Source organism: Epinephelus lanceolatus, chromosome 4, assembly GCF_041903045.1.
Source record: "Epinephelus lanceolatus isolate andai-2023 chromosome 4, ASM4190304v1, whole genome shotgun sequence".
In the NCBI taxonomy this organism is placed as follows: Eukaryota; Metazoa; Chordata; class Actinopteri; order Perciformes; family Serranidae; genus Epinephelus; species Epinephelus lanceolatus.
In genome coordinates this window covers 22,509,361-22,523,839 of record NC_135737.1, presented here as the reverse complement: position 1 = coordinate 22,523,839, position 14,479 = coordinate 22,509,361, and the positions used below count along the sequence as shown (strand labels likewise).

Here is a 14,479-nt window from a genome sequence, read left to right as displayed (position 1 = left end):
TTCACTCTTAGATTTTTAATAAAAATTTGAGAACTTTTACTTTTTTTTTTTTTTTTGGTCAAATGTTCAGTATCTTTCATAATTATGGATAGGGCCGTTAGGCAATCTAAAGTTGATACACTATTAGAAACAATAATGAATGCATCATCATTTCCTGGATTTTCTGGAAAATCAAATCTATGATGTAAGTTCTTTATTTTTAAGATACAATACTGAATAAATGTAATAAATGCATGCAAACAGAAAAGAAATCAAGAGGATATCATATCTGATCAACTCAAATGTGTGCATTGTTCATTATCTATGTTACCTTGCCATCAGATGTTTTTTAGTATTTTTCTCAGGCCTTAAGAGAATGATAAAACATTTGGGGGCAAAGATGCAGACCAGTAAACCATAGCTAGAGGCCAGGATTGCAAAAATCTCCACAGCAACAGTATATTTCCCAGGAGAGCTAATGTAAGCAGGGACAAAGGCCACCCAGACAGCACAGAATATCAGCATGCTGAAGGTGATCAGTTTGGCCTCATTGAAATTGTCAGGGAGTTTCCGAGCAAGAAAGGCCAGGAGGAGACTGGTGCAGGCCAGCAGACCAATGTAACCCAGAACCAGAGAGAAGCCCACCACAGATGCCATGGCACACCCCAGGGTGACCTTTGACCCTTGAAAACCCAGATCACGTTGAGGCACCGGGGGGCTGAGGGACAACCATATGGCACAGATGATAATCTGGATGAAAATAAAATGTATTCAAAATAATGTAAAACATAGTGTACCAGTATTATTATATTCTTTGAATAAAAAGCATATCCGTAGTACCTGTATACAAGTAAGAAGGCAGACACTTCCTCTCTGCTGGCCTGGTCCAAACCACCTAATCAAAGCTTCAGCACCAGGCCGAGCTGAACGGAACGCTGCAAGTACAACTATAGTCTTCACTTGGAGGCAGGAAACACAAAGTACAAAGCTGATCCCAAAAGCTGCCTGCTGGAACCGACAAGACCAGACTGATGGACGACCAATGAACACCAGTGAGCACAGGAAGCAGAGCTTTAGTGACAGGAGTAGCAGAAAGCTCAGTTCTGAATTGTTGGCTCGAACCTGCAAATGTAAAGATGAAAATAAGGCCAAGCCCATAACAGCCAAACAGGAAATTATTCAAACTAATCATAAGCAATTGCAACTGCACAACAATGACAGTTTGTTGGAAATGTACGGTATTGGTGTTTTCACAATATTCTAGGTTCTCACCAGAGGTGTTTGACGGTGGCAGAGAAACACCACAAACACAGCTGTTGTAATGGCAGCACCAGACACAGCTGCAGTAGTCAGGGTAATGCCCAAAGTTTCATTAAAGGAAAGGAAGTCCAGCTGGCGAGGGATGCAGGCAGTTTGTTCAGCATTGGACCAAAACTCTAATGGACAACGCTCACAGTGAAGGGAGCCTGGAAGAGAAAAGAGGGGAAGGCAGGGTAATACAAAAGGTTGAAAAATAGAGATGAACTTAAAGCAGACAGACTTAGGAGTCAGGGTTGCTGCATTTTGGAAGCTCGGGGACAGGAGTTGCTGGTGTTCTAGATTTTGATTTCCTCACCTTTTGTTTTGCTTATCTCCCCTTCAGCACATGGGATACAGTCAAAGCAGCAGAGAGGTTCTCCTTTCCTATTGGCCTTGCGGGTGCCTGGGGGACAGCTCTCACTGCACACTGAAATAGGCACCTGAAGAATAAGCCAACAAATATTCTCAGTGATAAAAATAAATGTGTGTTAACAACACAAATTCAATATGTAGAAATTTGTTATTGAATCAACATTGTTTTCCTGTTTGATACCTGACTTGATCCTGTGCTCCACTGAATAGCTGACTCACTGAGGTGGAGGTCAAAACCATCCACACGACCAATCAAAACAAGTTTTTGTGAACCCTTGGGGGTGCTCTGCCAGTTGACAAGGTCATACTTTGCTGGAATGTCGGCACCTTGGAAGTAAAACATTTCACCCTGTGGTGTGGTGAAATTTATGTGGTTCAAGTGCTGCAACAGCTGAAATCATCAAAATAGGGAAATTGTTCATACTGTAACCGACAGAGCCTGTGTAAAATGATGCTTATGACTGATGTGTTTTTAGGGCATTATTCTCATGGTAATTTGACATTGCCAAGTATAGGTTGTTGAAAAGCAAGGCTGATTATCATGCTTACCTCTTTGGGTTTGATATGTTTTGGAGAGGAGCAGGTGGAGCTGTTGTTTCTGGAAGAACTGTCTCTGTCAGGGCAGGACAGAAGACTGTGAAGGGCGTGGGCTGCAGCATAAACGGCAAGGTAGACATTATATGTCACCCGCAGCTGGGAGGTGTCAGTGAAGTGATTCTGAACTCCCTCCAGTGACTCAGTGCCACTGCAGAGTGTTGGAGAAGCTTTGTGAGGGGACCCCTTTCCACCTGATGAAGTAGAAATATTCAGTAGATGGCTAGACCTTTGTGAAGGGGTTACAAATTTGAAGGATTGAGAGGAATGTGAAAAGAAAGGTGTGGCCCCAGGACTGCATCCAAATTCGGCTTCCCAGAATTCTCTTAAGAACTCGTCATCAGGATGATGAGATGGGTGCAAACTTCGGATATGAGTTTCAAATCCAGGTATAGCTGAGCTTCTAATGGCAACACCAAGAACACCTTTTGCTACTTTACTTGAGACAACATTATGTATAACATCACCACTGGTGCTCCAAGCCTCACTGGCCAGAAACTGTCTGTCAGTCACCTAGTTACAGCAGGAGGACAAGATCACAATCTAGTCAAAATTTAATTGTGAGCCATAATGTTTAGAAAATAAAATGCCTCAGTTCTGCATTGCATTTACTTAATTCAGTACATAACCTTATTTCAGCTTCTCACATTTATCTTGGCAAGTTGCAGGAACAGTTCCCTCACATCTGTGTACCAGGTAAAGATCAGAATCACTTTTGCAGTTGAGGCCTGAATTGTGAGTGCTGCTCGTCTGGCATCACTCACAATGTTTTCCCTTTGGAGAGTCTCTATGAATGCCAGACACACCCCTTTCCCCTGAGTTTCCTCCTGAAATACCTGACAGTTGAAAGGAGCAAAATGATTAGATGAATGAAAAGCATTAAAATACAGTATTTATGAATATACATTTTCCATATACTATATAATGTTATCTATCTACGTAACAAATACATAGAGACACCTTTACTGCCATGTGGCCATAATTATTGTTTGCTACCACTGCCCCAATCCAGGTCCAGTTGAAGTGTATGGCAAGCTGGGCAATGGCCCGGGCTTGGTAAATATCACTGGGGATGGTCCTGAAGAAGTTAGGAAATTGACGCCTGTCACTGAGACAGGGGCAGCTCGACAAGTAGCTGATCTAAAATGTACAAAAAAAAAATTACATAATTTGTTATTTTCATTAAAATACACCACATATACTTAAAAGAAGCAAATGTTTTAAAAACTGATTTCTAAAGGTTATTTTCCTGCCCTAAGAGGAAACTTTTCTCTGCACTTTCGTGTTAAAATGAAGTCCTCTCCCAGGGAGCAAAACAAAAATGGTGACTCGCGTTAAAGAGCTTAAGTTAAAGATGACACCAGGTTTTATGAAAAAAAAGGAGAAAAAAAGTCCCAGCACAGTATATAAAACATAACTTACCAAAGATACAGAGAGTGGGCCCAGGATCCTGGACAGTATCTGGCCTGTTACGGATGAAGCACCACCGATGATCAAGGGAACTGGGTGATCACATAATGACAGCATTACAAGATGTTACATGAAAAATAACATTTACACAGCCAAACATGTCCTTTTAAGTACAGCATTGTTTTGCTGTCTTGATTTCATTTGGTTATGCAATGGACAGAGTATGACAAATATGCTACCTCTCCCTTCTCCAATTCCCTCTCCATACTCAGCAGAATAGTCTGGAGGGTCTGCTGAATTACAGCTGGGGCTGTCTCCCCCAACCAGTGACAGTGCTGCCTGGAGAGCCCATGGCGGTCGGCCACAGCTATCCAAAATATGGTACCCCAGCTTCACACCTGGTAGCAGCATTGTGCTACGATTGATTTCCTCCACCGCAAACACCATAGCATGTATATATTGCAGTGGAACTTGTTCTAATCTGAGATCACAGGAGAGAAGACATGAGAGAAGTATTAGTCAAAAATTCTGATTTATTCTGTGAAGCTACTGGTATTAATCTAGAATTTTACATTCTGTCATATCTGAAAGACCCAACATGCAGAGATTCTAATGATAGTTATACATTCATTGCCATTCTACAGTAATTACAGTGCATAGTACAGTTCAGAGTTTTACCCAATGCAAGGTTTGTAGTGTGGCAGCTGAGTGAAGTCGTTGTCTATAGCTGGAGGTTGGTAATGAATAGTAAAGAGCCCACCGATAACTACATCTCCATCCTGGAACAGACCCTGATTGCTGGGTGTTCCCCACCGAGAACAAGACACTGTCTGAACACACTCCACTACCACGCTGAGCCCCAGCTGTCTGCCCACAAGCCCCACAAGGAGCAGGGATGGGGCTGAAGAAGGCCACAGAGTGAAAAGCCAAGAGAACCAAGACATGGATGCAGCTGATTTGAAAACTTTGTATATGTGCAATATACTCAGTCAGCTTTCTCATAGGCAAGGCATTCAGTGTCTCCAAAACATTCCCTGAAATAAAAAGTCAGACAAGATAAAATCCCTCCCAGTGCAGTAAAAAAAGGTTAATATTTTCACCTGAAGACATCCACCTGTGGAGGAAAAAAACAACCTGAAGTAAAAGCAAAGATTTCAATACACAAGATGTTACTTAATGACACGGTATCCAAACTCTGACATACCCGCCCCCCCCTCCTCTGAACAGCTTAACTGCTGATGTGGGTATTTATAATAGATGTAAAGCCTTTCTGAAACCAATTAAACAGGATGGCACACAACCCCAAATCGCTCCTCTCAAGAGTGAAAGTACAACAACAGCATGATTACAAATGATTAGTAGATGTGTAGGTGCTAGAAGTGCAAAGTGTGTGCACATGCAAGCCAATATATTAGTTTCTCCTTTATGAAACTGAGTTCTTCAATACTTCGCCCTGTATGCAGGATCAAAAGTGAGGTTTTTTGTTTGTTTGTTTTAATATTTTGCTCAAATACAACTGTTCTTAACTTAACTAATCTTAGCTTTATCTGTGAGACTGACATGATGAGACAAACATAGAGCACAAATGAACATTCAAACTAAAACAATCAAAAGCTTATAAAGTGAATGGCCACAAGCAGGCTGATACCTCTTTTGGAGAGGTACATATAAGGCTGGAATTACTGTCACATCTCTGTCATAAAAACTGACTTTATTTTTCAAGAGCTGTTGCATGCTGTTAAGATCTCTGTCATGACGTCATGAAATTAGCTTAGGATGATAGGATTTGCATCAAAAACTACAAATGATCAGTAAGCAGCAATCTCCAGGGCTGAAAAAGGAAACCAACATGGAAGTGCTAAAAACTGTAGATCCTCAAATGGCCACTTGATGCTGGCTTCAGAATTAAGTCAATCCCCTTAGACCCCCATGTTGAAAGGCCCAAATTTACAGCAGAAATAAACATGTTTACAGGCTGTTACAAAAAGCGGTTTAGTCCCTGTAGCTAATTTCGCCCTTTTAGGACAACTATACAGGGGGTGAATTTTTATATAACACCTGTTTAAATGTTATTAAGGCCTAAAGTTAAGCATAGTTAAGGGTGTGGCTGCTTTGAGTGACGGGATGTCTGTGGGGTTTCACTGAAGTCTATGAGTCAAATCCACTGCGCACTCCTCCACAGCTACACCCTCTCATTCAAATGCAATCACTTCTGACTTCAAAAATCCAAGATGGCGACGGCCAAAATGCTGAACTCGGGGCTTCAAAATGTCAGTCCACAAACCAGTGAATGACATCACATGGCTACATCCATTATTTGTATACAGTCTATCGCTTCAGACCTGGCTTGCTCCACCACTCATTAGACCCGTAGAAATAAGGCAAAGAAAGCCAACCATCAACTACCAGCAATCACAAAGTAATCTGTTTTTAATTTTTATATTTACATTTTTTTTCCAGTATATGTTATACTGAAGGAGGTACATGTCTGTCCACTGCAGTATACACTATGCATGAACGACATTAAAGTGATTCTATAGAAGTCAATATAGGTCCAAAAAATATGTTTGTTGTTATTGGATTTTCTTATGTGTATTCATATCATTGGCTCTTACTTAGTGGCTCTTACTTAAAGGGGCAAAAAGCGAAATCGTTTCACGGCTAGGTTTGTGGTTGTGCACTGCCTACAGACCAAAACAAAGTGTGTCATGAGCCACTCCTCCCTCTACCTCTGCTCTCCACCCCCCACCCCACTCGCCTCGTCTGTGCAGTCGAGCACCGCAGCATCTCCATGGACTATTACATCCAGACGGTCCCGGTGTTTCTTCAGCAGGCTCCACTTCACTCAGCTGCCCGATATACTCGCTGCTTCTTCCCACTTTAACCTGAATAACAAACCAGGGCTTGATGCTCCGGTTGGATCCAAACGGAGAGCCAGGGCTAACGTTAGCTGGGAAGCTAGCTAACATTAATTAAAACAGACATTTGACTCCACCATTTCACTTCGAAAATACGCGCTGCCATTGCTCACTGGCTGTAGCCTTTTATCGGGAGGAGGGCCAAGGGCTATGGGGAGGGGGAGGATTCACATGAATGTAGGGTAGACAGTTGAGATACTTTTTGCTTCTCCATTTTTGAACAGATATTGCACAAAAACTATACATTGAAAATAAGTGATTTTTCATATGCAGTTTAATTTGTTATTATTGATGAATATCATTTATAAGTTGTTTATTTTTTCCACAATCAGGTCATAAACATGCATTTTTACCATGGTACTGTCTCAACTATACTCCATATGTGTATAGTTGAGACAGTACCATAGTACAGTTGAGACACCTATTGAAACCCATTGATGATGACTGAACATCAATTGTAAATGCAATAAACTTTTAAAAAAAATGACAATTTGACAACATATTTCAATATAAATTCATTTCTCTTTATTGAAATTAAAAACAATGGAATATTATTGTAAACAAGCAATAATAAAACACCAGCAATGCCTAAAATGTCAAGACCTGTGCTGGCACTCCCCTATTTGTGGTCCTAGCTCTGAAGCGGGGATATCCTGCAATAGGCATAGCACAAGAAGACAAACATAAACAAAAAAATCCATACAGGCTACACAACATAGCTAACATACACACACACACTGCATGCCTTTTTATTTCTGAACTCTGAAGTAGGCTAGGCTACACACATCCAATAAAGGCTGTATCAACTGTACCCGTTCTACCACCTTGCCTATTACACCACACGCTAAATTATCCTTATATCATTCATGGTTAAAAAGATGTCCATTAATATAACACAGTTCAAGTATCACAAATATTAAATTTTATTTTCATTTTCTTTGTTTGTTGTCTTATTATGACTTGTAACCTGTTATCTTTACGCTGCACAACTTAACAGCATGTGATGTAATAGAATTCTATCACGGGTACAGTTGAGACATTGTGTCTCAACTGTATCCCGCTAACCACCTTGTTTATTTCTCTAGATTATGCAGTGACCTAACATGCTAGGATAGCATGAAATATGTGAGTTTTTAGGGCACAGAATAATGTTTGCAATGATGTAAGTTATGTTTGATGGTCACAAAAGGATAATAAGCTATTCATTGTGGAAGGGACATGGTAAAGTGAAATTCTTACCTTAGTAAAAAGACTTTTGCTGATATCTTCAGACTGGAAATGCTAACACTCTTCAAATGTCCCACCACCAAAGAGGATGCTAATCCGCATGTGCTGAGTAAAAATCACGGCTCAGGCTTGTAGCGCAGGCAAGATATTTAGGGTGTTTCAACTGTACACATGTCTCAACTATACTCAGTCTACCCTACATGAACGCGCAGCCCGACCAGCTTGTAAACAGTGGGCTGGAGATCAACACAGACAGAAGGTGTGTGAGGTCATGCTATACTCCAGATGAAATTACACCTATAGTTCTTCACATAGCATTTTTTTAATTCCTTCAATCTAGAACTGATGAATTTCGCTTATTGCTTCTTTAATGTACTTATGTTTGATTGTTTTTTTGTTTGTTCGTTTTTTAATTTGGTCTGGCTGCAGGGTGGTGCAGTGGTTAGCATCATCGCCTCTCAGCAAGAGGGTTTGTGGTTCGAGTCCAGGGTGGGGGGGGTTAAACCCTGGGGTGAGGGAGCCCCTCTGTGCAGATTGCACATGTCCTCCCTGTGTCAGCGAGGGTAGGCCCTACTCCAGCTTCCTTCCACGGTCCAAAGACATGCAGGTTAACTGATGATGATCTAAATGTCCCATAGGTGTGAATGTGAGTGTGAATGGTTGTGTGTCTCTGTGTGTCAGCCCTGCGAAAGTCTGGCAACCTGTTTAGGGTGTACCCTGCCTCTCGCCCAATGTCAGCTGGGACAGGCTCCTAACAGGAAAAGCGGTTACGGAAATTGAATGATAAAATGTTTTTTGGAGCTATATTGGCCTCTTTTAAATCACTTTTTATATTGTTGATGCATGGTGTCAAATGCAGAGGACAGACACGTAACTCCATCAAGATAACATATTTTGGGGGGAAAAATGGGCATAGTTTTTAACTTATTTAGAGGAAAAACAAACATTAAAAAAATATTTTGTGATATACTATGACTGAGATGAGTGAGATTTAGAATTAGTGGTACGAGCGCTATAAATAGCCACAGCCGAGCACACAAATGTGTTATTTAGGGATTTATTTATTTTATTTTTATTTTATTTTGTAAGGTCATTATTCTAAAATTATTTTAAACAAGATGAATAGAATAAAATGTTCTTTTCGAAATACTTCCTGTTCCCACTGCTTTGCATACCTCAGAGAAACTGGATTGATTATACAGAAACTTAATTAAGGGCTCTCATGTCCTCAAAACCACCATTTCTTTTCTCAGGCTCCATAATTTTAAATCCAGTAGATATATGGAAAAGTTTTGATAATTAAAGGTATTTTCTCAAATTCCATAAGACCTCAAAAATGAAATCATGAAATGATAAAGTTCTGACCACCATTTTATCAGTTTCCCTACACACTTCTCGTGGGCTCACTTCTGCGATTATAACCTGATCTCAAAATGGCAATGCTGTAAATCAGTGTGAGGTGCAGTCTGGTGTAACTCCCTGTCACTTTGATTCTCAACATAAAAAAGTGTTTACGGCACAACCTGTGATGCAAACATTTGCATCACTACAAATAACAAACACACAACCTTGAAACCTTTTTATATATGTTTATAATGTTGCAGTTTTTCTTATGCTGTACAGAGTTTATTACATTAGTAATGGTTCTAAATATTGAAGTAAAACAGGCCTATGTTTTCAATTTTACGAAGTTGGAAAAATATCAAAATGTTTGTTTGTTTGTTTTGTTTATCTGTAACACAAACTGTTTAGGTAGTAGCAAAAGTGTGTCACACTGACATTTTAGTATACATCACATTTAAGGAACATCTGAGAAATGGTTACTGCTTTTTGTGACAGTAATATATATACATAAATGCAGGCTGATTGATAGGGGAATAATAACTTAGCTGCACTCTTAATTTTCTCTGCTACCTGGCCATCAGGTGTTTCCTAGTATTTTTCTCAGGCCTTAAAAGAATGATGAAACACTTTGGAGCAAATATGCAGAAAAGTAAACCATAGCTGGAGGCGAGTATTGCAAAAATCTCCACAGCAACTGTATACTTTCCAGGAGAGCTAACGTAAGCAGGGACAAAGGCCACCCAGACAGCACAGAATATCAGCATGCTGAAGGTGATCAGTTTGGCCTCATTAAAGTTATCAGGGAGTTTCCGAGCGAGAAAGGCCAGGAGGAGACTGGTGCAGGCCAGCAGACCAATGTAACCCAGAACCAGAGAGAAGCCCACCACAGAGGCCATGGCACATTTCAGGGTGACCTTTAACCCCGGGATATCCAAGTCAGCTTGAGGCACTGGGGGGCTGAGTGATAGCCAAATAATACAGATGAAAACCTTGATAAAAGAAAAAAGAATTGCACAATGTCAAGTTAATGTATGTAAAATGCTGTGGTGAGTCAGACTTTTGTTATCAACAGGTGCATCTGCAACTCTGACCTGTACAGAGGTAAAGAGGCAGACACTTCCTCTCTGCTGGCCTGGGCCAAACCACTTCATCAAAGCTTCAGCACCAGGCCGAGCTGAGCGAAAGGCTGCTAGAACAACTATAGTCTTCACTTGGAGGCAGGAGACACAAAGTACAAAGCTGATCCCAAAAGCTGCCTGCTGGAACCGACAAGCCCAGACTGATGGACGACCGATGAACACCAGTGAGCACAGGAAGCAGAGCTTCAGTGACAGGAGAAGCAGGAAGCTCAGTTCTGAATTGTTGGCTCGAACCTGCAAATGAGTGTTGGGATTAAATTGGTATTAAAAAGACAAGCATATTAACTACTTAAGATGGACTAAAACACATTATTTTAAACAAATCTATTTCAATATGCAGTAATGCAGAAATCTGTCAGACATCTACAGACCAAAAATGAATGTACTCTGACTTCTTACCATGGGTGTTTGACGGTAGTAAAGAAACACCACAAACACAGCTGTTGTCACCGCAGCACCAGACACAGCTACTGCAGTCAGAGTAATGCCCAAAGTCTCATTAAAGGAAAGGAAGTCCAGCTGGCGAGGGATGCAGGCAGTTTGATCAGCATTGGACCAGAACTCAGATGGACAGCGCTCACAGTTAAGAGAACCTGGGAGAGAAGGTCACACAACAGAGGGAATATGGAGCAAACTTAGAGCACAGTATAGATTAGCAATACAAAGTCAGGAACATTTAATGAAATAATTTCCTCACCACTTGTATTGCTTATCTCCCCTTCAGCACATGGGATACAGTCAAAGCAGCAGAGAGGTTCTCCTTTCCTATTGGCCTTACGGGTGCCTGGGGGACAGCTCTCACTGCACACTGAAGTAGGCACCTGAACAAAAAGTAAAACCTTGTTCTCAAGAACATATGCTGTGAATCACAGTAAACATTTAATTTAGTAGGCATTTTGGTATGGGCCTGAATCAAGATTGCTCCTTTTAATCACCTGATTGGATCCTGTGCTCCACTGAATAGCTGACTCGCTGAGGTGGAGGTCAAACCCGTCCACACGACCAATCAAAACAAGTTTTTGTGAACCCTCTGGGGTGGTCTGCCAGTTGACAAGATCATACTTTGCTTGAGTGTCACCTCCTTGGAAGTAAAACATTTCACCCTGTGGTGTGGTGAAATTCACGTTGCTCAAGTGCTGCATCAGCTGAAATCATCGAAATTGCAGTAAATATTTCAACATTTTAAAGTAGATCAAACAGTTGTATGTGTCACATAATAAAACGGCAATAATTTGTCAATGTCCCCATTAAAAATATGTTTAAAATAGACATTATTGTGGTTACCTCTATGGGTTTGATATGTTTTGGAGAGGAGCAGGTGGAGCTGTTAATTCCAGGAGAACTGTCTCTGTCAGGGCAGGACAGAAGACTGTGAAGGGCGTGGGCTGCAGCATAAACAGCAAGGTAGACATTGTATGTCACCCGCAGCTGGGAGGTGTCAGTGAAGTGATTCTGAACTCCCTCCAGTGACTCTGTGCCACTGCAGAGAGGCAACCTGTGTGCCTGAGGTGGTGGTGTGGCCCCAGGACTGCAACCAAACATGTTTTCCCAGAATTCTCTTAAGAACTCGTCATCAGGACGACGAGATGGGTTCAAACTTCTGATATAATTTTCAAATCCAGGTATAGATGAACTTCTAATGGCCACACCAAGAACACCACTTGCCACTTTAGAAGTGACCGGATTTTGGAGAAGATCACTACTAGTGCTCCAAGCCTCACTGGCAAGAAACTGTCTGTCAGTCACCTAGTGATGGCAACACAAAAAAAATCAAATGATAACTTTAAAAAAAAAAACGTATTATGTTTCTCAGATAATATCAGCTCTATTATTTACAGATTCAGTGCAGAGTTTTATTTCAGCTTCTCACATTTATCTTGGCGAGTTGCAGGAACAGTTCCCTCACATCTGTGTACCAGGTAAAGATCAGAATCACTTTCGCAGTTGAGGCCTGAATTGTGAGTGCTGCTCGTCTGGCATCACTCACAATGTTTTCCCTTTGGAGAGTCTCTACGAATGCCAGACACACCCCTGCCCCCTGAGTCTCTTCCTGAAATACCTGACAGTTGAAAGGAGCAAAATGATTAAATGAATGAAAAATATTCACATATTGCATTCATGTAGATGTCTTGTATAGATTACATAGTATTTCTCCTACAAGTGGAAACACCTTTATTGCCATATGGCCATAATCATTATTTGCTACCACTGCCCCGATCCAGGTCCAGTTGAAGCGCATGGCAAGCTGTGCAATGGCCCGGGCTTGGTAAATATCACTGGGCATGGTCCTGAAGAAGTTAGGATACTGGCGCCTGTCACTCAGACAGGGGCAGCTAGCGGTGTAGCTCATCTATTGTAAAAGACAAAATACATTCATACATGGATTTTTAAAATCACATACTCACAGGACAGCAAAAGGAAGGTGAGAAAACATAAATGAGCTGCTATCTATGCACAGAAGTCAGTCAAAGTAGGTTTAAAAAAAACTATAAATGTCATGTTAAATGTAATACATGTTAAACCACAGTGTTATACAAAGTGAAGTTTTCAACATTATGAGTGAAAATCTGAAAATATTTTTTCTTTATCGCAGTTTACAATTCCAATTTTAATTTAAAAGGTTTTTTTTTTTAAATATTCAAATGAACACCAAGGAAATTTGAGATATAATGAAACTCACTAAAGGTACAGAGAGAGGCCCCAGGAGTCTGGAGAGTATTGTGGCTGCTTTAGAGGAGGAACCACCAATAATCACAGGAACAGGCTGATCACCTGATGATATAAAAAAAAGTATAATGATGATAAAATAAAGTAATTTGTTAGGGCTTTGTTCTATTTTAAAACACTGCAATGTTTATGCTGTCTTCATTTACTTTGCTTGTTTGTTTTTTTTTTTATATGAAAGGATGTACATCAGTTATGCGATTCAATATAGTACCTCCTTTTTCTCCGATTCCCTCTCCATACCCAGCAGAATAGTCTGGAGGGTCTGCTGTATTACAGCTGGCGCTGTCTCCTCCAACCAGCGACAGTGCTCCCTGCATAGCCCAAAGGGGTAGGGCACAGCTGTCACGAATGTGGTAGCCCAGCTTAACACCTGGCAGCAGGGTTATACTGTGATTGATTTCCTCCAGCGCAAACACCATCGCATAGAGATACTGTAATGGAAGATTTTGCAAACTGAGACCACAGGGGAGAGGGGATGAGAGAGATATCAGTCAAAATGCTGAACTGACCATGAGATCTGTAATCATCTTGCTAATATTATTATGGCTTGTCATTTTGTGTCATTATTAGATAAGCAGTTATTACGTATATACCATATTTTTAAAAGGGAAAATTAACATGAATGTGAAACAACCATCAGTAATTGCCTATGGAACAGAAAAGATACAGCTGACACTTGTTTGTCAAACATATCTATATGCATTGCACAGTATTCAGAGTAAATAGTACAGTTTAGAGTTTTACCCAGTGCAAGGTTTGTTGTGTGGCAGCTGAGTGAAGCCGTTGTCTGTAGCTGGAGGTTGGTAATAAAGACTAAAAAGCCCACCAATAACTACATCTCCATCCTGGAACAAACCCTGGTCATCCGGTTTTCCCCACCGAGAACAGCTCACTGCCTGAGCCACCTGCAACCCTACCCTGAGCCCCAGCTGACTGCCTTCGAGCCCCAAAAGGAGCAAGGATGGGGCTGAGCACAGCCTCAGAGTGAAGAGCCAGGATAACCAAGACATAGATACAGCTGCAATAAACTCAGTCAGCTTCTCATTGGCATAAATATACATGAATAAGAGGTGCAATAAACAGTTTAAAGTTCCGGAAATGAAGATGTCAAAGTCAATTAAATCCCTCTTAATACATCCTGAAGACATCCACCTGCAAGTACAAATACATTTCAATGAGACAATGTGTATTACAACAAGTTCAAGTTGCAGTGACAACTGACAAGGTTGTCTTAAGTATGACACACACCCCTCCTGCTCTGCACAGCATAAATGTTGTTGTGTGTTTTTATAACAGCTGTAAAGCCCATGGTGAAGCAGTATGACAGTGCATCAAATCACTTCTCTCAAAGGTGAGAGCAAAACAATAATATTATAACTAACTGCTGTGTAATACAGAAACTAGAGTATCTACCGAGAGGGTAGTGACCACAGATATCCCAAAAGAAGTATTTTCATCTTCAGTATTTAG

At 40.9% G+C, this 14,479-nt stretch overlaps 2 protein-coding genes across 2 annotated transcripts; both read right to left on the bottom strand.

Annotated features, from left to right (window-relative positions):
• Positions 1-97: 97 nt before the first annotated feature.
• LOC117259191 (extracellular calcium-sensing receptor-like) lies at positions 98-4,598 on the bottom strand. The gene is made up of 11 exons (XM_033630443.2): positions 4,333-4,598; positions 3,894-4,135; positions 3,676-3,746; positions 3,205-3,384; positions 2,892-3,080; positions 2,200-2,757; positions 1,832-2,041; positions 1,595-1,718; positions 1,252-1,445; positions 820-1,101; positions 98-729 (listed from the first exon to the last, which is right to left on the bottom strand). Exons 1-11 carry the CDS (start codon positions 4,596-4,598, stop codon positions 307-309), a joined length of 2,739 nt encoding a protein of 912 aa, XP_033486334.2. The 3' UTR covers positions 98-306.
• Positions 4,599-9,679: 5,081 nt separating this feature from the next.
• Positions 9,680-14,019, bottom strand: LOC144462682 (extracellular calcium-sensing receptor-like). The gene is made up of 11 exons (XM_078166783.1): positions 13,754-14,019; positions 13,221-13,462; positions 12,963-13,054; positions 12,453-12,632; positions 12,153-12,341; positions 11,567-12,028; positions 11,218-11,427; positions 10,980-11,103; positions 10,682-10,875; positions 10,235-10,516; positions 9,680-10,132 (listed from the first exon to the last, which is right to left on the bottom strand). The coding sequence occupies exons 1-11, from the start codon at positions 14,017-14,019 to the stop codon at positions 9,710-9,712; spliced, it is 2,664 nt and encodes an 887-aa protein (XP_078022909.1). The 3' UTR covers positions 9,680-9,709.
• Positions 14,020-14,479: the final 460 nt, after the last annotated feature.

What these genes read in the sequence shown, in the direction of transcription:
- LOC117259191 (XM_033630443.2), bottom strand. Translation starts at nt 4,598, where the DNA reads ATGTCTTGGTTCTCTTGGCTTTTCACTCTGTGGCCTTCTTCAGCCCCA. An exon ending in TGCAACTTGCCAAGATAAAT is followed by an intron (nt 2,758 to 2,891) that starts GTGAGAAGCTGA and finishes TGCTGTAACTAG; the next exon opens with GTGACTGACAGACAGTTTCT. An exon ending in GCCACCGTCAAACACCTCTG is followed by an intron (nt 1,102 to 1,251) that starts GTGAGAACCTAG and finishes TTACATTTGCAG; the next exon opens with GTTCGAGCCAACAATTCAGA.
- LOC144462682 (XM_078166783.1), bottom strand. Translation starts at nt 14,019, where the DNA reads ATGTCTTGGTTATCCTGGCTCTTCACTCTGAGGCTGTGCTCAGCCCCA. An exon ending in TGCAACTCGCCAAGATAAAT is followed by an intron (nt 12,029 to 12,152) that starts GTGAGAAGCTGA and finishes TGCCATCACTAG; the next exon opens with GTGACTGACAGACAGTTTCT. An exon ending in GCCTCTTTACCTCTGTACAG is followed by an intron (nt 10,133 to 10,234) that starts GTCAGAGTTGCA and finishes TCTTTTATCAAG; the next exon opens with GTTTTCATCTGTATTATTTG.